This window comes from Castanea sativa, chromosome 10, assembly GCF_040712315.1.
Source record: "Castanea sativa cultivar Marrone di Chiusa Pesio chromosome 10, ASM4071231v1".
Lineage (NCBI taxonomy): Eukaryota > Viridiplantae > Streptophyta > Magnoliopsida > Fagales > Fagaceae > Castanea > Castanea sativa.
Genome location: NC_134022.1, coordinates 22,512,836 through 22,538,282, shown reverse-complemented (window position 1 = coordinate 22,538,282; position 25,447 = coordinate 22,512,836). Strand labels below are relative to the sequence as shown.

Sequence of the window (25,447 nt, the reverse complement as noted above, 5' to 3'; positions counted from 1 at the left end):
CAATATCAGCCGATGGCCAACCCGATTTATTCACAAGGAAGTCCATTGCTTTTGTGATCTTATCTTCTGATATAAGCATACAATTTGGCTGTCTTTTAAAAGCTAAGAGAGCAACATTCTCGGACCAACCCCATCTCTTATAAAGCTCCAATTTTGAGTCCAGCATTGGTTTACTCATACTCAAAACCACATGGATTGCTTGGACAAACAATGTTTTCGAGGGATCAAATCCCATTTCCTTAACCTCTTGTACAGCACTAACAAATCTAGTATGCTCAACGAACGCTGTACGTGTCAGATTAGTTACATGGAAAGAGATAACAGATTGAGGCGATCCGAGTCGTCTCAAAAGTTAAATGTTTGGAACCATATTATTAGTGACATTATAACGGGGTGATCTCTTCAAAGTTGTAAGTACTTTCTCGTCAACAAGTAGTACACTCTTGAGGAAATCATAGCAGGGAATAATGTGGTTCTTCAAACTATTTCCTAGTAGAGATGGGTTTGCACAGAGGACCCTAGTGAGATCAGAACTTGAAACCCCCTTGGAAAGGAAAAACTCAATTTTGGGCAAAAGGGTCTTCTCAGGTTTAATTGTAAGCACCTGTGGGATTGACCTGACAAGTTGGGAGATCTGGGTATTGCTGAAACCATTCTCTCTGAGAAGATTAAGCACAGAGTCTGGTTTATCTGGTTTTTCAAAGTGTACCTTTTGGGATGCTAAAAGAGCAGACTTTGGGGACAACCCACATGAGTTTATGAGGTAAGACGCAGTAAAAGAGTGTTTTTGTCTGATTATCAGTTGTTGAGTAGAATCAGATAAATTTATTGATGTGAATGATTTGGCAACAAAGTAAGCATTTTGGTGAAGAAAACCCAGTTGGGTTGTCGTACGTTTGAGTAATAAACCAAACATAATTGAATTGAATTGACTCACCGAGTTTGCCCAATCCAGCAAATGATGGCCTCTGAATTATTCTTCATGTGCTTCAGCTTCAAAGTTCAAACCAACTGTTTCTCAGCAACAAAAAAATTGTTCAAACCAACTTTCACAAAATCTAATAAGGTTCTCAAGAATCTCTTCTTCTTCTTCTTCTTCTTCTTCTTTTTTGTTTTTGTAAGATCTGAAGCATTGAGGGCGAAAGAAAGAAGTGGATGACTGACTGTACGGGCCTGCGGGGTATATGAAGTGAGCGTTGTGCCGTTTTCTTTATTAAACGGTAAGTCGTTTTGTCCTGGGAGAGAGGGTGTGTCAATATATATATATATTTTAGCAAAGTCATTTCTCTTTTGTTAAATCACTGTATCTAGTGAAATAGTTTTAAAAACTGGTATGTCAAAAAACCGGAAAAGTATCAAATTTCTGGTTTTTTGGCCAGTTTTTGACTAGTTTTAGGGTTTTTTACCTATTGAATTGGTATCTAGTTTTCGGTTGTTCGTTCGATCTTTAAAATTATGCAATCTAGTTTTACACCCTATCCTATCTACCATCTGAACTCCGCAACTAAAATTAAAAAAAAAAAAAAAAATGCTTGGATCAAAATAAGATCTTATGTTGATTGTGGTGTACGCATTGTGTGAAAGTTTTGTAAGAGGTTGGTTAAGAATGATTAGATTGTAATAATATGTTATATCTTTGGTTCCAAGAAAGAGTTGTGTTCGATGACCATATTATGTTGTCAAATCTGATTCACTAATTAATATTCTCAGAATTTTTTTGTTCACATTGTAACTTTTTTGTTTATGCATTAAGGTTGGTTGTCTATCTGCTATCTCTTATGGTTTGTCTGCATCATATTGATCAGCATCCGAGGACAATTTTCTAGCTTTTGAATTTCAAGACAATTAGTACACATGGTTATTTTGGATAGGGGATCACCCACTGCTGCCTCATCTTGCATTCTATAAGCTTATGGGATTCTATCAGGAAATTTTTTTTTTGAGCCATATGTGGATTCATTGGGAGATAACCAAGCAAATTTGGAAATTGGGCTTTCATAGGCTCCTCAATTACACAAATTTACAGGATCATTTTGTTTTTTTGTTTTGATGCATGTATTGTCACCATTAGGCTCCTCTCATTATAGGCCCAGAGAGAACGCATAAAGCAAATTCAATCCCCAGAAACTCGTGGACACACTGCAGAATCTGCAAGATCAGCAGCCAAGGAGGTACATTTTCAAAGCCCAGATTAGGTCTTTAGATTTCGCTGGGACCATAAAGTACACTTCTCAGGGACATGCATCAAGACCCAACTTTGCAGACTAGTCATAATATTCTCTACACTGCTTTTAGCAGATTCGAAGAAAATTAGAAGACCCTTTGCCCATACTATAGCTTTTCCAGCCTATAGTCTTTGAGAACTAGAATGTGCTAGGATTATCACTTCATGCTCGGCCCAACCGGAAATCAGCTTTTGGAGTTATCTTATTCCCTATTCTACTACAATCATTGCTTATGTTTGCGTACCCCTGAGCCAAAAAGTACACAAACAAACAACTAATGCATGAAATCTATAGAATATTAACAATTCAAGTAGTTGAAGAATATCACGCATCCCGTTTAGTGCTGATATTGGCAATGAAGAGGCCAATATATGACCAATGAGTTAGTGATCATGTCAATCGCACCAGAAAGCTGAAGTGTTTAATCTTCTAATACAAGTTGAAGCCACAACCTCTGCAACTTTAAGAGTGCACCCTAAGACAGTAAATTACCATTATCAAAATAGATCACCAAGAGTGAAATTGAGTTTAACTACATATCTAGAGAAAAAGGAGAAAATGAGTTATAAAAAGAAGTTCTCAAGATTCAAGAATGTGACTATTTGTCTATATGTTTTGAGTTCTGACAATGAACTTAAGAGAAATCAACAATGTCTAAGGCATCCTCCTATTCAAAATCTCATAAATGACATATTGCAAATTAACTGGAATGTGAATTTTGTAGGAACTTGTGTACTGTGTCTTCAGCATATAGCAACTATCACAGTAGGTGCCTTATAGAAAATAACTTCGGAGTCGAGCTAAGATATTAGATATCCAATAGCACTTCAAAAGGTTGCAAACAGAGAAGCAATAAAAATTGAAAATAATCTAGCCATTAACAAGGAGATTCCTTCTTCTTTTTTCTCCCTATTTTTGCGGGTATTGGGCACAAGTAGAAAAATATAAATGTGAATCGGGACTTTTGTTTGAAATTAAGAATCCATGTTACAGATCAATAACTGAGATTGTTGTCTTGGAAATCACTTATCCAGGTGAATACAATACAGTATAATGCAAATGTTTTATCCAATAAGTATTAAGTGTTAAGGTAGTAACTGAATAAAAAGTTAAGAACTAAATTTAAGTTGAAAGTCAAAAAGTTACAATTGTTTAGCCCCACATAACTACTCAGATTCGTGTCCTACCTCTGGAAGATCTGTCTTACCCCAATACGCATTCCACAATTGAGGAACGTCATCCTGAAACTTGATAACAAATTTCTCCAGAAAATATCTTTCAATAGTTTGTATGAAAGTCAATACGCAAATCATTCTTCAGCAAACCCTTGGCAAGCAAACTTTGAATAACTAAATATTAGGGATAATCCTCTTCTCCAAATTGAATAAGATTATTATAGGATTTCTAGCAATAACTGCAGATGGAAAAATTGCGATCTTCTCTCCTGATAAAAGCATACAATGTGGCCGCCTTTTAAAAGCCAAGCGAGCAACATCCTTGGACCAACCCCACCTCTTATAAAGCTCCAATTTTGATTCCTGCATTGGTTGTCTCATAATAAAAACTACTTGGATTGCCTCGACAAACACTGTTTTCAAGGGATCAACTCCCATTTCCTTAACCTTGTGTACAGCCTCAACAAATCTAGTATGCTTATTCAATGCTACACGTGGATAATTTGTTACAAAAATAAGAGATAGCAGACTGAGGCACTCCAAATTGCCTCAAAATTGAAACGTTTGGAACCATATTATTGTGGCATCAACAATTGTTGAGCGCTTGAAAGTTTTAAGGACTTTCTTGTCAGCAAGTAGTACACTCTTGAGGAAATCATAGCAGGGAATAAGATGTTTCTCTACCTACTCAACAGTACTGGGTTTAAAGAGAGCATCCTAGGGAGCTCAGAGACTGAAGACCCCTTTTAGAGTGGAAAAATTCAATTTTTGGCAAGAGGGTCTTCTCAACATCCCATAAAAGCAACTGTGGGCATGACCTGACAAATTTGGAGATCTGGGTATTGGTGAAACCATTCTCTCTAAGAAGATTAAGCACTGAATCTGGTTTCTCTGGGTTTTCAAAGTGTACTCTCCGGGACACTGAAATAGCAGATTTTGGGGACAACCCACAAGAGTTTATGTGGTAAGAAACTGTAAAAGAATGTTTTTCTTCTTGACCTTGTTGTGGTTGACTAGAATTATCAGGTGATTTCAATGATGTGAATGATTTGACAATAAAGTAAGCATTTTGGTGAAGAAAACCCAGTTGGGTTGTCCTATGTTTGAGTAGTACGAGTCGTGTTGAACAGAGAAAACCAAACATAACTGAATTGAATAGACTCACAGTTACTGACTTTGCCTGATACAGCAAACCTTCATGGAATGATGGCCTCTGAGCTACTCTTCATGTGCTTCTGAGTTTCACAAGTGCTTGAGCTTCACAAAGAGAACAAAGTTCAACCAAACATTCACAAAATTCAATTCAATGGTATGTCGTTTGGTCCTGGGAGAGAGAATGCACTGTTTCTCTTTTTGCTAAAATCACAGGAACCAGGTTCTCTTTGACAAATAACAAACATCTACGAAAGTGTGATTAACCTGAGCAAAAACTCTTTCTTGCAGATACACCAGGGTTTTTCAGGATCTTAAGACAAGTCAAGCACATCTGTGTAGCAAAGAAAAACATCAAAGAATATTATGCAGAGAGGTGCCAGGATGGAGCACACTACTGCTTCTAGAGGGGGTTTAGAACAGAAACAGGAAATGGTGAGGAATTGCAATAGTGGCAAAGTCAAGAGAAGGCAAAAGGTTTTTTGCTAGATGCTTTTAGTGTGTTGACATAGGGTAAGCTTGAGGTGAGACGTCTAGCAATCAGAGAAGCACCCTTGAAAGCAACCCACCTAAACATCAACTCACTCATCATCCTAATTCGGAGCAAGGAAATAGAAGAAATGATCAGAAGCAACAGAATCAGCAAGTGGAGAGCAGAGTGCATAGTTGCAGAAATACGAAGCATTTTGCAGACTTTCTGTGACTACATGCACGCTCTAGGTGGCCTCCACTGGATGTTTTTGTTGAAATTATTGACTCTCTCTTTGTGATTGTATTCTTTGAAAAGGGATAGTACACATCTTACTATGTGTCTTTCTCTTTTCCTTTTCTAATAATATTATTTTACTTATAAAAAAAAAAAGGAAAGATAAATGCTACCATCTTTGCTGTGCATCAAGCTGCACTGCAAGAATGCCAATGTTTAGCTAATCTTGCCTTTAAAAATTTCATGAGCATTTTCTGGATATGTATGACTGTAGTACTGGCTAGAACTCTCAGTTCCGTTATTTTATCCTTTTGTTGTATAAAAAAAAAGAGGGATCCTTTTTCTGTTTTTCATGTATGTATTCTCATCTTGATTTCAAATTTTCTATAAAAACAAACAAAGATAACTATCCTTGGACTTAAACAGATATGTTAAAATGGTGTTAGACACAGCAAACCAGCACACATACATATATGTATATGGACAGCAAAGCAGGGATCTTTAAGTTGAACCAGGATCCACAATATGAGACAGTAACAGCAAAGATAAGTCTTAATTTCTCTCTCGCATTTGAAGGACATGATGTTCCCTAAACATTGGGTTATTGGGTTGTGTAGATTTTCAATTAAATTATATGGATGAGAGTTTATCAGAACAAAAAATCATATGCAAACAATAGATGTGAAACATCCCAAATTCCTAGCTGAGTTAACTCAATCCAAATGAGCTCCTGCTAGGAACCAAATCCTCCATCCAATATGTTATTGTAGCTTTAACAAAAATATTAGGTTCACTCAATAAAACACTATTCTCAGCCACAACCAAACTAGGTTCTTTTCAAACTAGCTTTACATCACCTATGATAATCATTGGGCACTTATTATTATAATACCAGAGAGAGCAGATAATGCAAATTCTGTCCCCAGAAGCTGCAATCCGGAAGGTACATTTTAAATCCCAGAAAGCCTAGATGGTCATTAGATTTCTCAGGGACCTAAAGTTCACCAAACGCCAACTTTGCAGATCAGTTAGGATAATCTCCATGGTCCTTTTAGCAGATTCAAAAAAGACACTTTTGCCCAAACTTGAGTTTTTTCATTCAATTAGGCTTTAAGGCTTAGAATATGCTAGGAGTATACATCATGTGCAGCTCCATTTGGAAACAACCTTGGGAATCATCTCACTTAGAGTATGATCATTGCTATATCTTTGTAGACTCCTGAGCTACAGAGTACACAAACATAAACAAACAAATAATGAATGAAAATTAAAGACTGTACATGGAAGATCAACAAGTCAAGTTGAAAATTATGATGCATCCACTGAATAGGATCATCCAACCAGGTAGAAACAATGAAGAGGCCAGTATAGGAGAGATGGGTATTTGATCAAATCAGAAAACTTGAGTGCTAATATCCACAGAACAAAATCCAAAGAAAGTTGAAGCCACAAACTCAGCAAGTTTAAGAATACATAGAAAGGCAGTATATTACTCTCATCAAATTTAAATTACTCACTGTGAAGTTGAGATTAACTTAATACATAAAGATAAAGGAGAAACATAATTTATAAACCCAAGTTCACAAGGTTTAAGATGCAAGAAGCACCAAAATCATTTAAGATTTTATTTTATTTTAATTTAGTTTGTCATGTTGAGGGTATTAAAAAATTTAATTAGGTATTTTCCATATTGGTTTAGTCCTTGAACCCCACATAACTAATGCTATTGTAATGGTGAAAGACATTAGAATTTGAATAAGAAATTGATGAGTTGGGAATATGTGTTTATCTTTGTTTGGTGGTGATGCCAAACACCCTTAAGTGGTGATGCCTAGGGTTTAGGCAGCTTCTAGGTGGTGAAGCCTAGGGTTTTTATTTTTATTTTTATTTTTAATTTTTTTCTTGTTTATCTCTATTTTCCTGCACTTTCCTACATCAGTTCAAGAATGCAACAATTTCTCTATCTATTCTGAGGATGACTTGTTAAATGAAATAAGAAGTGTTTTAAGGCATCCATTTATTTTAAGTGGCATATTGTAGGTTGACTAGAAGGTGAATTGGCAAGAAGTATAGTGTCTAGAGACCTGTGTCTACAACATATAGACATATCCCATTTATTACAAGGATACTCCTATTAAAGTTTTTCTTTTCTTCCTTTTCGCTCCCTATTTTTTAGGGTGTTGAAAACAGCTACACAAATAGTAAACTATGTGACCATGTTAGTCAGGACATCTGTTTGAAATTAAGAATCCATGTTTCATAATTCATACCAACCACTGAGATTGTTATCTTGGAGAACATGTATCTAGTACAAGATAACGCAAATGCTTTATCCAATAAGTAGAAAATGTTAAAATAGCTACTGAATAAAAAGACTGAATTAAAATTTAACTTGAAGTCGAAATGTTACAATTGTTCAGCCCCACATACCTTCTCAGATTGGCTTCCTACCTCAAGATCTTTCTTACCCTGATACACATTCAACAATTGAGGAACATCGTCCTGAAGCTTGATCACAAACCTCTCCAGAAAACTCCTCTCACTAGGTATTATGAATCTTGCTAGACCCAAATCTTTCTTCACCAAACCCTTGGCTAGTAAAATTTGAATAACTGAACATCTAGGGATAATCCTCTTCTCCAAACTTAAAAATAGAATCGTAGGATTTTTAGCAATATGTGCTGATGGCCAACCCATTTTGTTCACAAGGAGGTCCATTGCTTTTGTGATCTTCTCTTCTGATAAAGCCATACAATTTGGGTTCCTTTTAAAGGCCAAGAGGGCGACGTCCTTGGACCAACCCCATTTCTTATAAAGCTCCAATTTTGATTCCAGCTTTTCTTTACTCATCTTTAAAACCACTTGGACTGCTAGAACAAACACAGTTTTCAAGGGATCAAATCCCATTTCCTTAACCTCGAGTACAGCCTCAACAAACTTTGTATGATTTAAGAACGCTATACGGGGAAAATTAGTTACAAACAAAGAGATTTTAGAATGAGGCACTCCATGTTGTCTCAAAAGTTCAATGTTTGGGACCATATTATTTGCAACATCAGCCCCTGGGGATCCCTTGAAAGTTGTAAGGACTTTCTCATTGACAAGTAGTACGCTCTTGAGGAAATCATAGCAGGGGATTAGATGATTGTTCAAGCTACTTCCTAACAGAGATGGGTTTGAAGATATGATGGTAGTGAGGTCAGAGCTTGAAACCCCTTTAGAGCGGAAAAACTCAATTTTGGGGAAAAGGGTCTTCTCAGGACAAGATAAAAGCACCTTTGGTCGTATCCTGACAAGTTTGGAGATCTGGGTATTGGTGAATCCATTCTCTTTGAGAAGATTAAGCACTGAGTCTGGTCTCTCTGGGTTTTCAAAGTGTACCCATTTGGATGCTAAAAGAGCAGATTTTGATGATAACCCACAAGAGTTTATGAGGTAAGACACTGTAAAAGAATGTTCTTCTTCTTGACCTTCTTGTTGTTGGTGACTAGAATCAGATAATGTTATTGATGCGAACGATTTAACAATAAAGAAAGCATTTTGGTGAAGAAAACCCAGTTGGGTCGTTCTACGTTTGAGTAATAGTAGACGTGTTGAACAAAGAAAACCAAACATAATGGAATAGACTCACTGACTTTGCCCGTTGGTTGTCTGATTAATCCTTCAGGGAATGGTGTCCTCTGAGCTATCCTTGTATTCGGTATTCCAGAAGAGCTTGAGCTTCACAGTTTGAGAGTTAAATCAAACATTCACAGAATCCAACTAAAAAATAAAGCTTCTCAAAATCAAGTCTCGTGTAACACAGAAGAGAGAGAGAGAGAGAGATTGTGCTGTTTCCCCCCATTTGTTTTCGCAGGTACTGTTGGACTCTTGAGAAGAGTCTGAAACTCACGCTTTATAACACTTATCTGTAATGCTTATTTTTTCGAATTCATTAGCTAAGGCAAAATTAAATAGTGATTTGCTCTCATTTGCCAAAAATTTTCTTGCAATGACAAGCATCATGTTAATTTGTGTCTGTGTCTATATATATATATATATATATATATATATATATATTTATAAAGATTTTAAGTTAACTCTACTCAATCATATTGTATGTAATCAAACTAGATAAAAATAAATGAGGTAGAGTGTTATCTATCATTAAGGGTGGTGGTCTAGTGATCAAGGGACCTACTCTGACATGGTTTGGAGAGTGAAGGTCCAGGATTGAAATTCCAAGATAGAAGCCCTAATGGAAAAACTTCACATCTCCAACTCTTCGTCGACTGGTGATCTTATGGGGCTGGATGGAAAATAAATCTTTGCTTGTAAGCTCGATAACAAGTAAAATGTTATTAACTCTAGTTGCCCTTAACTACTTTATTTTTTTATTTTTCAGTAGGGTTGGGGAATTTGTATAAGTTGGGATAACTCGCTTTTTGTTTGCACTTGGAATAAAATGTTAGTTTTAGTTTCATGGTCAAGGTCTCATGTAGTGTTAAGAGCGTTTCAAAGACAATAACATTCAACTGATAGTGACAAGTAACCTATTTTGTATGACAGTTTCTGAATGTAGCGGATCTCATGCTGGTTGTGGTGTACGCACCATGTAGAAGTTTTATAAAAGCCTGATTGAGGATTGATTAGATTGTAACTGGTTACATCACTCTTTTTTGGCTAGGAATTCTTGACACTCTTAAACTAAGAATTTACATGCTTAAGCAACCTTGGGCTTAAACAATACATGTTAAAGTATTGTTAGAGACAGCAATACAGGAAGTAGCCAAGGAACCAAAAAAAGAGACATCAAAGTTGATATCTTTGAGTACGACCAGGATTCACAATGTCACATAATCACATTCAACAAAGAAAACAACTAAGCTTCATATGCATTTGAACGAATAGAAAGGTAATTCTGCTGTCTGCAATAACCAATAACACAAAGGAGGATTTTTTTTTATTTTCTATCTTCAATTTGCCTAATTCCATGAACAGGGGTAATTCAATCTTAAGGAGTAACATACTTGCTAGTTCATTAAATAAAACCTCCTCTTTCTCCCAAGAAAAAAAAATCTTGAGTATCAAGAAATTCCAACAATATAAGTTCAATTAAATTTTCTGTAGTTTCACTTGAAAGCAGCAATCCCATGAACGCGAGGTCTTTGTGATTACATTGTCCTACAATTCAGTACCACTAATATTTCATCTAATTTTATACTCATAATTTGAAGGACACCCATTAGACGACATTGGGCACCACAGAATTATAGTGCTCACCAAGCCCAAATGCATGCTTATGGTATGATAGTATGATACTTGAATTTGATGAACCATTCCCATCATCGGATTTGTACTCCTTCCCCATCTCTACATCAGGGAAGGACCCCGATAATATCATGATATGTTTTCTAAGGCAGTGAGTTAAAGCACCGAGCTCTAGTTGGCCTCCCCATGCCGCAGTAGATTCCACTTCTTTGCAGTAATTCTCAAATCTCTCTGTAACTGAATTATCAGAATCACCCTCTAACACATTCTCTGACAGGAAAAATGGGATGAAATCGGATGCATGTTTCCTCATATAAGCAGCCACCATTTCTCGAAGCTCTTTGTATGTATAAGGAGATGAACCACCAGAGAGGAGGGCTAACTGGTCCTCAACAGCTCGGTAGAGGCAGTGCCCATCTGGCTTTATTTCAGTAACAGTCAAACCAAGGGGTTCAAGCTTTCTTTCCAGTTTCTCATTTTCAACAATTCGATCACTTGTAACGTTGCTCTGCTCTTCTTGGATTCTTTGCTCTCTTGCTGCTTCTTCCTGAGCTCTTTTTTCTCGCCTCTTTGCACTCTTACTGGGCTTTGAATCCCTTGATTGGTCAGGTTGACTGGTAACAGAAACCCCAGCAATTGCCTTCACCAAAGTGTCAATAGTGCCTTTTCCATTTCCACTACTGCCACTATAGCCTAATGAGGCAAGTTCTTTGGCATGGTTTTCTTTAAGCTTAGCAGAAAGTTGAGAAACCTCTTCCTCCACCTGCTTCTTCTTAGCTTTCTGTTCAGCCTTGCTACCTTTGGCTGCTGCCTTTTTCAGCCCAATTTCCTTGTTCTGCAGCTGTGATATCTCTTTCCTGCACACAAACGATAGTCATTTGTGCAAAAACACGAGAATTTCAAAAGGCTGAAACACAAAATACAACAATTCTGAGGGACAAGCCTCAATCACACAAAAGGAATAATAAATAAGAAAAAGAACATTCCTTTCAACCACTGATTTGCAGAGCAGGGAACAGTTGAGGCATACTATGCTCAAATCCACCACCATTGTATTTTTTTTTTACTTTATATCAGGACTGCATTTCATATTATAAGGCTTAGTAGCACTGCCTTATTCTCATAAAGGCCCTCTTCTACTTTTTAATTTAGTAACAGGGATGAGTAAATTAAGCTCATAAGTGTCAAGTTCACTTAGCAAAATTCATCTTTGGATTAGAATCCAACTGTGCCAATCCAATTTAATTATTTCTTCTCCACAATCTTTTAGAAAGGGAAACAAGACATTGGTAACACTGCCTCTTTCAACAAGGCTATGTCTTCTTATTAAACTACCACTTGTATGCTGGAAAACTAGGAATAAACCAGAAGCAGCAAGAAACCATCATTGTTGCAGAATAGTTAAAGGCGTAAATGCACTTTTAGTCCCTACATTTTGACCCGATTTCTATTTTGGTCCCTACATTTTAATTTTACCATTTTTAGTCCCTAAACCAATTAACGCGTTCCATTTTGGTCATTTCCGTCAGTCAACCAACGGAAATTGCTGAGCTGGCTACCGGAAGAATTAAGAAATTATAAAAAATGTCACGTCACCACGACACATCAGCATATATTTTTTTTAAAAAAATTGTCAATTTTAATTAAATAATAAAAATAAAAATAGAATTAAAAACTAAAATTCACATTAATTAAGATTGTTCTTCAAATTATTCTTCATTTTACAACTTGTTCTTCATATTCTTCCCAAATCAAACCCAGCAACCAAGAACTCAAACCTAGCTCAAGAACACAAACCCAGCAACCCAAGAACTCAAACCCAGATCACTAGGACATAAATGAAAATAAGAAGAAAAAACTCAACCCACCATTGCAACCCAACCACCACCACCACCACCTCTGAAATTCCACTTAAACATCAAATCAAACCCCAAAACCCAAACTGAAATTCAAAAACCAAACCCAACCAAATCCGAACCCATAGAACAATCACAGCCAAATACCCATCACCTGCAACCCCCACATCCACCAACAGCAACAACAACCCACCAACACCAACACCAACCCACAACACACACAAGACCCACAACCCCACGACTACCCACGCCCATGGTGAGCAAAACCACCCACCCATGGCTACCCACGACCCCACAGTGTACAAAACCACCCACCTATGGCTACCCCCGCCCCCACGAACCCACGCCTACCCACAGCACAACCCCACACCGATCTGAAGCCCACCCACCCAAAGCCGATCTTGAGAAGAGAGAAGCTTCACCGAGAAGCTTCACGAACCCACACCTACCCACAGCCACCCACAACCCCAACGACCCCAGCCGGCTCACAACCCACCCACCTCAACCCAACCTCAAACCCAGCCACCCCAAACTCAACCCACCCCACCCTAATCTCAACCCGTCCACCCCAAACCCAATCTCAACCCACCCAAACAGCTTAAGGATCACAAATCCCACCCCCGAAAACATCAGAAAATTCAACAAAACCCACCTCTTCTCAAATCCAAACCCATCATTAGAGAGACCCACAAACAGAAAACCACCACCACTAATTCCAAAAAAAGAGAACCCACACAGAAAATATCAAATTTAAACCTTGCAACCAAACCTACCCCAAGCCAAACCTCAAATACAGTAGCGGGAAACTCAGATTAACCGTTGATTGGTGGGTGTAGGTCTCAATGATGATGTTTCGGTGGTTATAGTGGTGATTTGAGAGAGAAGAGAGGTTTGAGATATGAGTGAGAAGAGAGAAGAGAGGTTTAAGTCAGAAAGGAGATAAGAGAAGGGAGAGTTAAAAATTAAGTAACGTCCAGAGAGAGTAAAGATACTTTTTGATCTTAATTTTAGTAATTTTTTTGTTTTATTTCTGTTTTTTATTTAATTAAAATTGAAAATTAAAAAAAAAAAAATAGATGCTGATGTGTCATGGTGACGTGGCATTTTTTATAATTTTTTAATTCCTCCGGCAGCCAGCTCAGCAATTTCCGTCGGTTGACTGACGGAAAGGACCAAAATGAAACGTGTTAATTAGTTTAGGGACTAAAAGTGGTAAAATTAAAATGTAGAAACCAAAATAGAAATTGGGCCAAAATGTAGGAACTAAAAGTGCATTTACGCCATAGTGGCAAATCAAGAAATAAACAAAATGAAAAGCAGTGAAGTGATAGTTTAGATTTGTGATAAATAAATGACCTGTGTCTAGCAAGCATTTCATCACGAGTTTCCTCTTTCTTTTGTGATGCATTATCTGAAATTGCTTCAGTAGTTTTATCCTCTATTTCTTGAGTGTCCTCCATTTGAGCAACCCTGCAATCAAGGTAGACAACAATGCAGAGCACAGGGTGAAAACCTTCCAATGCAAATAACTAGTATTTTAGATCTTTTGAACTACAATAAACACCATCTGGGGAGAGGGGAAAAGGCAGAGAGAGGGGGTACAAAAAGATGATAAAAAACAGGCATCTCTTTAAATTAAAAACTGAGGAGATCTAAGTTCGATGAACAACTTTAGAAGATTACAGAAGCTATCTTCAATTTTAGCTTGCTAGTATGTACACAGTTATTTAAGCTCTAACATGTATCAAATACATACAATATAGTTTCTAAGAGTCAGCAAAATTTTTCTACCTACATAAACTGTCTAAATATATGGTTCAACTTATGACTTGTTGACATACAAATTAAACTAATTCCTGGTATAACCAGTGTCAGACTGTCACAAATTAAAATCATTTGGTTCATGCAAATATTGAGCCACTTATACCTATACAATTGAAACATTGTTGCAAACATGTGGTGATATAAAGAAGGTTAAATATGGTGGCATGGAAAGCAACATCGTGAGTAACGACCTCCGATGGCTACATTAAGATGGTCTACAGTTCTTTTTTTGATAAATTAAGATCCTCTAGAGTTCTTAAGTAAACTCCACCATGAAATCCTAAAATCCTAACTATCCATTTTGAAATGAATGGATTGGATTTTAAAAAGTCATCAATAATCTACATAGATACCAAATAGTCATAGTCAAACTTTCACTTAAGGTATCAACATTAACATCAACAACAATGCATCATACAACAGATTCACGTACATACTGAACAGTAAAAACATAAACCAAAATCAATTTAAAATTCCCAAAAAATACAATCTTTTGCTAGAACCCATTCTAAAAATCACAACGCAAAGAGAGATATATAAAAAATAAAAACTGAGTCATAATTTTCTCAAAAGAAGGAATCAGATAATAACCCACAAAGCAAAACAGTCTTAAACATACATACAAGATACTATACTAGGAACTAGATAGTTTCTAAATTTACATTCTTTGAATAACAAGAAAAACACAAAAACTACTAAAGTTTGAAATTTTATAAAAATATAGAAAATGTTTTAATAAGATTTCTTACCAAGCAATCAAAGGGTTTGAGGAAGAAGAGCCTCAAGTATCGATAATGAGAGAGAGACAACATAGAATAATATTTGAGGTTAGGGTTTACCGTTTACGCGTGAGAGTGAGACAACCAAGAATTCTCTGAAACCATATGCTGAGTTTAAGTACTGTTACTTAAATACCCTTTTTAAAATTCAGACCCTGGTTCACTTATTTCACTGACAGACCAAACGGCGTTAAAAGTTAAAAGTTAAAACCCTTTTTTTCTGTTGGAACTTAGATGCACAGAAGATACTGCCATGAATATGATACCGTAACAGTAACACGACAAGACACGGAAAATAGGATACTATTACAATTAGAAATATGGGTATGCTACTCAAATAAAATGTCCTCGTTAAAACCCCATTTAGAAAAGCTGGAGAAAACCTTAAACCCATCATGTGATGTCTTCTACTACTTCTGCGTAGCACATTATACGCTATTCAAATAAAATATCCTCATTAAAACCCATTTAGAAAAGCTTAAGAAAACCCCAAACCCATCTTCTCCTATGAAATACAGATACGGCAGATACGACAACGTTACAACACATGATGCGCTACCCAAATAAAATGTCCTCATTAAAAACCATTTAGAAGGGCTGGAGAAAAGCTCCTTGTTATTGTAAGATTAATCTATCTGGTGAGTGTGAGATGTTTACCTTTTGCTTGGTTGGTTGGTTGTATCACTTGTATGATATCAATCAGATCAACAGCTTTCAGATGGATGATTCATTCAGGGCTCAAGAGACTGGTTCCATCCCAGATCAGAGAGATATGAGGTTTGCCTTTTTCTCTGGGTTTTAACAGGGGTAACTAAAAAAAGAGAAAGGTGTATACGGTTTTAACGTCGTTTGCTCTTTGAAATAACTAAGGGTCAAATTATCCGAATACTCTTAAAGATATTTATTAATAATTTTTTTTTTTAAATTAATACTACGGAAAACATAAAAAAATTATTTAAAAAAAAGTTAGTTTTTTTAGCTATAACTTTTTTAAAATATAAGTAGTTTATTAATTGATACTTGTTAGAAATTTGTTAAAATGGGTTACAGATAGCTTAATTGGCAAAATCTTTTATAGTTGTATAAAAGATGGGTTCAATCCTCCGTCTACATCAAAAATTGATTGGTTGTATAAGAGATTTGAGATTTAATTCTTGCTTACACCAGTTTTTAGTAGTATAAGAGATTTGTGATTCAATTCTTGCTACACTAAAAACTGATTAGTGTATTGATCTGATAATAAAAAGTTATCATTAGAAGTGAATGTTATACATTAAAACTCTCTAAAAAACCAAAATAGAAATGTTAAATTTTCATATAGAATTTTAAAATGGTAAATAATTATATCTAAGTTTTACCCGTTCTATTTTATATTTTGTAACTTCAAAGAAGAATGTTAGGGCATGGTTAAGAATTAGGCGGAGCCTTCTGCTTTCTCTTTGTTGATTTGCTTTTCCCACCAAGTACAATGAGGGCCTTATTGGGCATCAATAAGGCCCAAATCGTAATTTAATTCAAGAACTTTTTAAAGACTAAGCATCCATATCAGTTGGTGGATAATCATCTATAATACAAAAATTCCTCCATTTTACACATTTTGGCCAAAAAATAACTCACATCAGTGGATGCAAAGCTGTGCAAAATTGTGGAAACTCATCCATGAGCTACAGTAACCGTGTAAATAAACACGGCTACTGTAGCTCGTTCATTTATTTTTTTATCAATTTCCGGTTCGCTCGTTTTTTTCTCTCTCTTCTCCGAACTCAACAAACTCAGAAACATCTCTCCTCATCTTCTTCTTTTTCCTCAGATGCACACAAACACACCCACACACAAACACATCCACACAGACAAATCAACACAGAGATACACTTGCTCAGAAAAAAAAACACAGAGATACACAAACACAGATCGGAGCTTGATCGGAACGATCGGTGCTTGTGGAACAATCGTGGGTCTTGCTTGATCGGAGCTAGGGAGATCTCGGATCTGATCGGCGCTTGTGGATTGGAGCTAGGGAGATCAGTGCTTGTCGCTTGGGGGTGGGAGGTGAAGGCTCTGTGGTGGAGGAGAGAGGGAGGGGTGAAGGAAAAAGGGAGGCCGAATCGGTGGAGGGCTGAGGCGGCGAGTTGGATCGGCGGCAAGGCGGGCTAGGTGAGGCGGCTGTGATGGAGAGAGTGAGGGAAGGAGAGAAACGGGTGAGACTTGAGAGCTGAAAATGTAAAATGGTAAAGGAACTGGTGAGAGTGAGTATTAATAAAAAATAATAAAAATAAATAAATAATATTATTTAATTAGAATAGAGATGTAAAATAGATAAACTGATGTGAGTGTTTTGAAAATATGATAGTATAAAATAGAAAAAGTAGGTTTTTAGTGTAAAATAGACGAAATTTTTAAACGGACTGATGTGGTTGCTCTAATAAGTTAGCAACAACCCAAGCAGGGACGGACCTACAGGGGGGCCAAGGGGGCCCAGGCCCCCCTGGCCCAAAGAATAAAAAGGAAAAAAAATTGGGCCCCCTAGCCCAAAGAATTTTTTTTTTTTTTTAATGGTTAGATTTTTTTATTTCTAACCTCACTCTTCCAAAAACTTAGACCCCTCCCTTTTAATTAGCATAGCCAGTTAACAACTACCCAACTCAAAAACTTAACAAAAATAAAAAATAAAAAATCTTAGTCAACCCAGTATTAAAGTAGCAAAAGTAAGTTTTGGTTTGTGAAAAAAATATATATATATATATATATATTTTTTGCAACAGTTGATACTCTTAAGAAATAATATTATTTTGTGGTTTTTTGTGTTTATTGGTAGATGACTACATCTTAATGTATTAAGAAACAATGATTTTGTGTATTGATCTTGGTTGATAGTTTGTTAGTACTATATGGATAACTATTTGGATATTTTTTTTCTTCTTATATTTCGGCCCCCTAGCTTGAAATCCTAGGTCCGCCCCTAAACCCAAGGCAACTATTAAGCCCTAATTTTAAAATTTTGGATTCAGATACTCAACACATTAGGTATAGATTGTATAGTGAAAATAGAGGCTATCCCAACATGTATTTGCAACTAGATCCATTCATAATAAAATGAATAGATTTTATTTCCGCCATCAGCTAAGGATCAACGGTAAAATATATGGCACTTAATTACAAACACATGTAGTTTTTACATAATAAGTTAGTAATTCCTTCATCCTTGTAACCTCTTAGGTTGGTTGGTTCTAACTTCTTTGATTTCACATGATCTATGAGGTTATGTATTAAAGTTTACTAGCTAACATGTTGGAGTCATCCTAATAATTTTTCTCTCCATGACTATACATATATAAAGAAAAAAAAAGTTTAAATTTGGGGCCCAAAATTATATTTGACCCCTAAGAAATAACAGTTAATCAAAAAAAAATATAATGATCAATTAACCCATATTTGTAGCCCCTCCCCTTAAAAAGAGAGAAAGAGAGAGGAGATTTTACCTTTAATCCTTTTAAGTTTGATACCCAACATGAAGAATAATCTCTAGTCTATAAGTGCCACACAGAGATGGATCCAAGATTTTAAGCTAGTAGGGGCCGGAGTATAAAGAAAAAAAAAAAAAAAAAAAACCTCCAAATAGGCATCTATATAATATTAAAAATTTATAAATACTCAAAATCATTGTTTTTAAATACATTAAGATACAATCATTTACCAATAAAGACAAACAAAAACAAAATAATGTCTTTTTTTTGCGGGTGACCTAGCGGTAAATAATGTCTTTTTTTAATATCAGGCTAGCTAGGATTTTTTTTTTTTTTGTTGAAGTTAGAGCATTCACATTGGCGGTGCTAAAAATGTTAGTTTTTAGCACCTTAAAAAGTTACTTTATCTATCTTACCACATCACTTTACAATACACTCAATATCAAATGTTTTATTTTTTTTAATATAATTTCATTTAAAATAATAGAAAAAATTCATTAAAATAATAAAGGAAGCGAGAGAATTTGAGTTTTTTAATTGAAGGAAGCGATATAATCTTAATAAAATATTTTATTTTATTTTTAACAACTTGTTACAGTCAACTGGTATTTATACTAGTTAATTGTAGTTGCAAAAAATTTAGCTTTAACTTCTCCAAGAACACATGATTTTTTGGTTCTTTGGTGATAAAATAGTTTTCTTTTTTGTTGCTAAAATGCAATCACCATTGTGAATATTTTTATTAAGTTTTTTGGTTGGATAGTTGTTATTTAAATGGGGCTAATTAGGCTTATTGTGGAGAAAGGGGCCTAACTACAAAAATGAAAAATATTATAACTATAAAAAAAAAAAAAAAATTGGACCCAGGAGGCCTGGGCCCCTTAGACCCCCACCTGGGTTTGTCCTCGGTGCTACAGTTGGTGTATGTCACCACTCATTAGCTCGTCCACAGTTGATCATTAATCATGAACCAATTACAATATATGAGTATTTTGAAAAGAAAAGAAAAGAATGCAAATAATTTTAAATCTAGTGTTGGTGATTGAACATTGTCTGCTAATATTGTTGATATACCAATTTTTTGAAAATTTTAATACAAAATCTTGACAAATTGAAGTAAATAAATAAAAATTGATATTAGTTCATTAAAATATATTTTAGATTGCATATGCAAATATATATGAGATTATCATATAATCAACATGATAAATGTATTCGGACCCCTTTATTAGTTTATCTTTCCTTAATACCAAATAGATGTTTGCTTTATTTTTCATCTGTTCATTTAATTTTGAATCTCAATACATGAATAATGAAAAAGAAAACATTAATTCAAACTTAAACCCCAAAGATGTAGCCCTAGTTCCATCCCTATTGTTCACTATCATTGCCCACCATTTTGCTCATCATCCCAATTATCATTGCCTCCATGTTTGACTCATATATATTCGCAATTTTTTCATTTGGTGTAGCTTAATAGCATCTTGTCAGCTATTGAGAGATTAATCAAAGAGAAACTTATTTAGTTGGAGGTCTTATGAGATCGTCTCATGAGCTCTAACCAAAAGATTGTTGTAGTAAATAAAGGGTCTAAGGACATGTCGAAAAGGTTGATGGTTATCTTTAACCTTCTTTGTGTTATATTCAATGAGATCATCTTCATTGCGGTATGAAGGAGAAGAGGAAAGAGGGGGGATTGGGGGGGGGGGGGGGAGGGGACTTATGGGATTCTACAACTTAGCTTATGAGAGAGCAATATATTACTATTGATTAAAAACACAAAGAACAAGAAAAAATGCAGATACTTAAGGTTGCTTTTTTGAATAAATAAGAAAATTCCACTTTCCCTTTTCCACCACCCCTCTAAGATCATTATCATCAAGTGTGCCAAATGCCAAATATTTGGCATTTGGCACACTAAACACCAAAAACAGACTATCATGAGGTGTGTTAAATGCCAAAAATTTTTGAAACATGTTACAGTACACTCTCATCTTTTGAAAATGACATTTGGTGTTTATTATTTTTTATTCAACTTTCTCTCTCATCTCAATTAAAATATCCCCTCATCTTCACGTTCAGCCACACATTCACTGCTTCTCCATCTCTACTCTCCTAGACTCTTTTTGTTCTCCCCTCTCCATTTTACTCTCTTCTCTTCCCATTCATGAATCATGAGCCACCACCAATTTCCTCTCTACTATCTCACAAATTCCATCATCACTAATCTATAAAATCTCCTTCACCGGTTTTTTTCCCCCTTTTGTTCGCTCTCTCCTCTCTATTCTATCTCATACATCGAATCTACTTAGTTCAGTTTAGTTCATCTCAGAGCAAAGCATTACTGTTTCGTCTAGCATCTGAGCTTATTGGGTTTGTATTTTGGAGTCACTGATTCGCTAAAGGTATTGCCAATTCAATCTTGGTATCGCCGATTCTCTAAAGGTTTCATCAATTCGCTGTTTCTTTGAAGGTTTCATCAATTTGTTCTACTTTTACTGCGTACAGGTAAGTTCTCCGTCTTCTTTGTGATCCTCTCAGTATTTCGGTGTCTATTCTCTCTATCTTCTTAGTTCATATGTGCTGTGTTATTTTTTTTTTCAATTCTTTTGCATTACCAAATAATTACTTGGATGCAAACTATGAGACACTACGAATTCTAAATTCTAATTCCAGCATTTATAATGATAATCTATTTGCTTCATTAATTCCAGCGTTTAGGCTAAAATCATATCTCTCACAAATGGTTTTACATTTAGGAATTTAATCCTGAGAATAAAACCATATGTACCAAAGATCTAATTCCAACATTTAGAATGATAATAAATCTTTTGCAATAATTCCTATTTTTGTGCATTCAGATATGCATTTGATTTTTATTTTTATTTTTGGGGGCTCTCTTTGGACTACTTTTTTTTTTTTTTTTTTTTTTTTTTTTTTTTTTTTATCTACATATCTATTTAGAGTATGAATTTTAAGAGATTATTCATGGTACATTGATGTCTTATGGGGAGATATTAATCTTGAAGAGCAACTTTTCGGTGTATCTAAAAATAGTCCCATGTTAGTCCAAGATTCTCCATTGAATGATGAAGTTGCCACTTTTAAGAAAAAAACAACACGTGGTATCAACTTCAGTCTTGAGGAAGACAAGCTGCTTGTAGCAACATGGCTCAATACTAGTGTCGATCCTGTGTATGGTAATGAGTAACATAAAACAACATTTTATGGTAAAGTTGCAAAAAACTTCAAGGACCACAAGACTGATTCTACACATAGTATTTCATCCCTAACAAGCCGATGGGGAGAGATTAATAGGAAAATAGTTAAATTTTGTGGGTCCTTAGCTAAATTGAAGCGAAGAATGAAAGTGGAACCATTGCTGAAATGAAGGTACAAATTTTGCAATGGTCTTTATTTTTTTTAGATTTACAACACAAATGGATTGTTTGAAGAAGCTAATTATGTTATATTTATTTAATTTTTTTAGATTGAGAAAGCAAGAGAATTGTTTAAAGGAATTCACGGTTACTTTTTTCAATATGAACATTGTTGTCTATTGTTGAAGGATTTTTCCAAGTGGGCACATAATATGCCTAGGGAAGATTCAAGAAAAGAAATGTCTCAAACTCCAAATTCAATAGATCAAGGAGGGAGGGTCGATGACACTATGGATTTCGAGAGGCCAAAAGGTAGAAAAGCTAAAAAGGCTAATCAAAAGAGAAAAGATGATGGGAAAGATTTCGCAATGGAATATTTGAAAAAGAAAAAGAAAATTGTTGAAGAATCTTGTGCACATGAAAAAGAGAAAGTACGTATCAAAGCGGAAAAGGTTCACTTGCAAAGTTGAAAGAGAATGAAAGAATTATGAAGCTAGACACAAGTGTCATGAACGAAGACCAAAGAACTTTTTATGATGGACTCCAAAAGGAAATCCTTGCCAAACAAAGATCAAGTCTTTCATTAAAATGTTGGTGATGTCTTGTTTCAACTTTATTTTGGTAGTAGCTTATTTTAGGCCTTGATATGTATTTTGTGGTCTTAGCAAAAATTTTTGACTCTTTTATTATGTGATTTCATTGTAGATTCTATTAGGCCACTGCCATCTAAGTAATCCTAACATTTTAGCTTATATAAAAATGTCGTGTATTTTCTATGTTTGATTTTATATTACTATAGAATTTGTGTTGCCTATAATTGTGTATTTGCTAGTTATAAATCTTAAATTATCATTAATAAGTATTCCGAGTACTTGTAAAATGAGGAAATTTTGGCCTTGTTTGGTTTAATAATAATGAATCATTATTATTGGTGTGTGCATTGAAAAATGGAAGTGTTAGTCTGAGCAAGTTCGAGGGTTCCAATCTTGAAGCATATGCATGAAATTGTGATTGTGCAGACAATGGATGCACTATATCAGTATTATGGAATATATCTATGTGAGCATTGAATAAGAGATAATCTTAAAGATAATTTTATATCACTAAAGGCTAAGCTAGGTCTTGATAAGTCTTTTCTAGATCAATTATTAAGCTAGCGAGCTAAGGCTTTGTGGATTATAATATATTGAGAACAACACAGTTATCTTTTTGGAAGCTATTATTGTTCATCTATTGTTAGTTGCAGGTTTCTGTTCCATAAATGCATGTTTGCAAAGTATACACCTACATAGATTATATACTATATACATTTTTTTTGGTTATATTTTCTTATAGTTTCAATGCTTGTCTTGACTATTGGGCTCTTCTAATTGTTTCTAAAATGTATTAATTGGTTTACAATTCTTAGTGCTAGAAGAAGATAGGAGACAATCTCATCTTAGGTCATGTTTTTTTATTTAAAGAAAATTTTATATTTTGTACATAATGATCAAATCTTCTTTTAAAGTTATCCATTTCATTTCATATTATGTTTCTTGCATCTATATTGATAATTGCTTTCCAATATTTTCTTCTAATTTATTTTCATGGGTTGTTGTTTTTTTTTTTTTTTTTTTTTTTTTTTTTTTTTTTTTTTTTTTTTTTTTTTTTTTTTCGTGAATTGCTTGATGATGACTCAAATGAAGATGAAATAATTATACAACTTCTCACGGGTTGGACATCACAACGTAAGCGTTGTCGGTATATTGACTGTAATCATTTGACAGGCTATAAAAGACTTTATGATGACTACTTTGTTGAAGTACGTGTATATCCTTCTAAAGTATTTTGAAGGAGATTTCGAATGAGACGTTCTCTTTTTCTCCGAATCCTATCTACGATAGAAGCTCATGAACCTTACTTTATCCAAAAAAGAAATAATGCCAAAAAACTTAGTCTATCTCCCATTCAAAAGATGACCGCTGCACTTAGGATGCTTGCTTATGAAGTAACAGCTAATTTTAGAATATATAGTAGAAAGCACTGCAATGATGAGTCTGAAAAAATTTGTTGTAGTAGTGGTTTCTATTTTCTCAGAGGAATACTTGAGGTTACCAAACAATGAAGACATCGCTAGATTGTTAACCCATGGCCAAAATTGTGGATTTCCAAGCATGTTGGAAAGTATTGATTGCATGCATTGGAAATGGAAAAATTGTCTAGCTGCATGGAAAGGGATGTATTGTGGTCATATTTGTGAGCCAACTATTATTTTGGAAGCAATGGCTTCATATGATATTTAGATATGACACTCATTTTTTGGGTTACTTGGATCAAATAATGATATTAACGTGTTGGAGCGATCTCATATATTTTCTGAGCTTGCACAAGGACGTGTTCTTGCAGTTAATTACTCAATCAATGGTCATAATTACACAATGAGATACTATCTTGCCGATGACATATATCCAAAGCGGTCAACATTTGTGAAAACAATCCCAGCTCCATTAGAACAAAAAAGAAAATTATTTGCAAAAGCTTAGGAGGCATATAAGAAGGATATATAGCGTGCATTTGGAGTGCTTCAAGCACGATTTGCAATTGTACGTGAGCCTGCACAGTTTTTTTTTTTTTTTTTTTAATATCATGAAACACTACAAGATATTATGAAAGCATATATAATTTTTCATAACATGATTATTGAAGATGAGCGAGATAACGCTAAAGTAGTGGATTTAGATTATGAACAAATTGATGAGATTTCATGTACACGAATGTCACATGAGCCAACAGATGAATTTATGGAGTTCATTCAAGTTCATCAATGCATTAGGGGCCAAGAAGTTCATTCTCAACTCCAAATGAATCTTGTTGAACATTTATGGCAATTACAAGGAGAGTTGTGAAAACTTTTTGTTTTGTTTATTTGTTTCCTCTTCTTTATGAAGTTGCCATTAAAACTTTTGATTTGGTTTATTTGTTTCATTTTGTTTATGAAGCTACCATTAAAACTCATTGGGAATGTTTTTTTTGTTGTGTTAAGTTTAAGTACCAGCCAATTGTTTTTTTGTGTTGAGTTTAAGTACCATTTGTCATCAAGGAAGTGACAAGCTTAACTTTGTTGAATTCAGTGGGTTTTTTGTGTGAGTTAATTTTATTGGATATGAGTTATGCGTGTAAGTTTTCTATGGACAACATTGGTCATTTAGTTCAATTGAAACAACTTCAACTTGATAGGTTGGCTTTTAGATTGCATTTATAAATATGTTTTTGGCTTTTGATATGAGTCATGACAGGTTCAAAGTTTTTTTTTTCTTGAAGGTGTGATTGGTTCATAGTTTAGTTTATATTTTATGTATATAGTTTTTGACAGATTGATAGTTTAGTTCAATTAAAGTGGATATGAATTTCCATTGCATCTATCATTCTCATCAAAAAATTCATGTGATCATTAAGGAAAAAAAATCCAAAAATATGGTTCTCACGAAAAATGGATTTCTAGAAGTATGACCATTAGAATAATTTTTTTAAAATGCTTGTTAAGAATATATGGATTTTTAAAAATATGACCGTTAGAATAAGACGATTATTTGAAAATGTTACTGTTAGAATGAGAAGAATATTTGAAAATATGACTGTTAGGAAGAAATAATAACA

At 34.8% G+C, this 25,447-nt stretch overlaps 1 protein-coding gene and 1 pseudogene across 3 annotated transcripts; both read right to left on the bottom strand.

Annotated features, from left to right (window-relative positions):
- Positions 1-3,188: 3,188 nt before the first annotated feature.
- On the bottom strand, positions 3,189-9,240 carry LOC142613819 (transcription termination factor MTERF15, mitochondrial-like; annotated as a pseudogene).
- A 1,004-nt stretch (positions 9,241-10,244) lies between these two features.
- Positions 10,245-15,801, bottom strand: LOC142613656 (OVARIAN TUMOR DOMAIN-containing deubiquitinating enzyme 5). 3 transcript variants are annotated; one of them, XM_075786096.1, is made up of 3 exons: positions 15,625-15,801; positions 13,721-13,834; positions 10,245-11,365 (listed from the first exon to the last, which is right to left on the bottom strand). In XM_075786096.1, the coding sequence occupies exons 2-3, from the start codon at positions 13,822-13,824 to the stop codon at positions 10,483-10,485; spliced, it is 987 nt and encodes a 328-aa protein (XP_075642211.1). In that variant the 5' UTR covers positions 13,825-13,834; positions 15,625-15,801; the 3' UTR covers positions 10,245-10,482. The 3 variants fall into 3 exon arrangements, with proteins under 3 accessions (XP_075642211.1, XP_075642212.1, XP_075642210.1); XM_075786097.1 differs by lacking the exon at positions 15,625-15,801 and adding an exon at positions 15,028-15,089; XM_075786095.1 differs by lacking the exon at positions 15,625-15,801 and adding an exon at positions 14,938-15,072.
- Positions 15,802-25,447: the final 9,646 nt, after the last annotated feature.

Bases quoted from the DNA above. Each gene is read 5' to 3' on its own strand.
- LOC142613656 (XM_075786096.1), bottom strand. From the start codon at position 13,824: ATGGAGGACACTCAAGAAATAGAGGATAAAACTACTGAAGCAATTTCA. The intron at 11,366-13,720 runs GTCATTTATTTA...GTTTGTGTGCAG, and splicing joins GAAATGCTTGCTAGACACAG to GAAAGAGATATCACAGCTGC.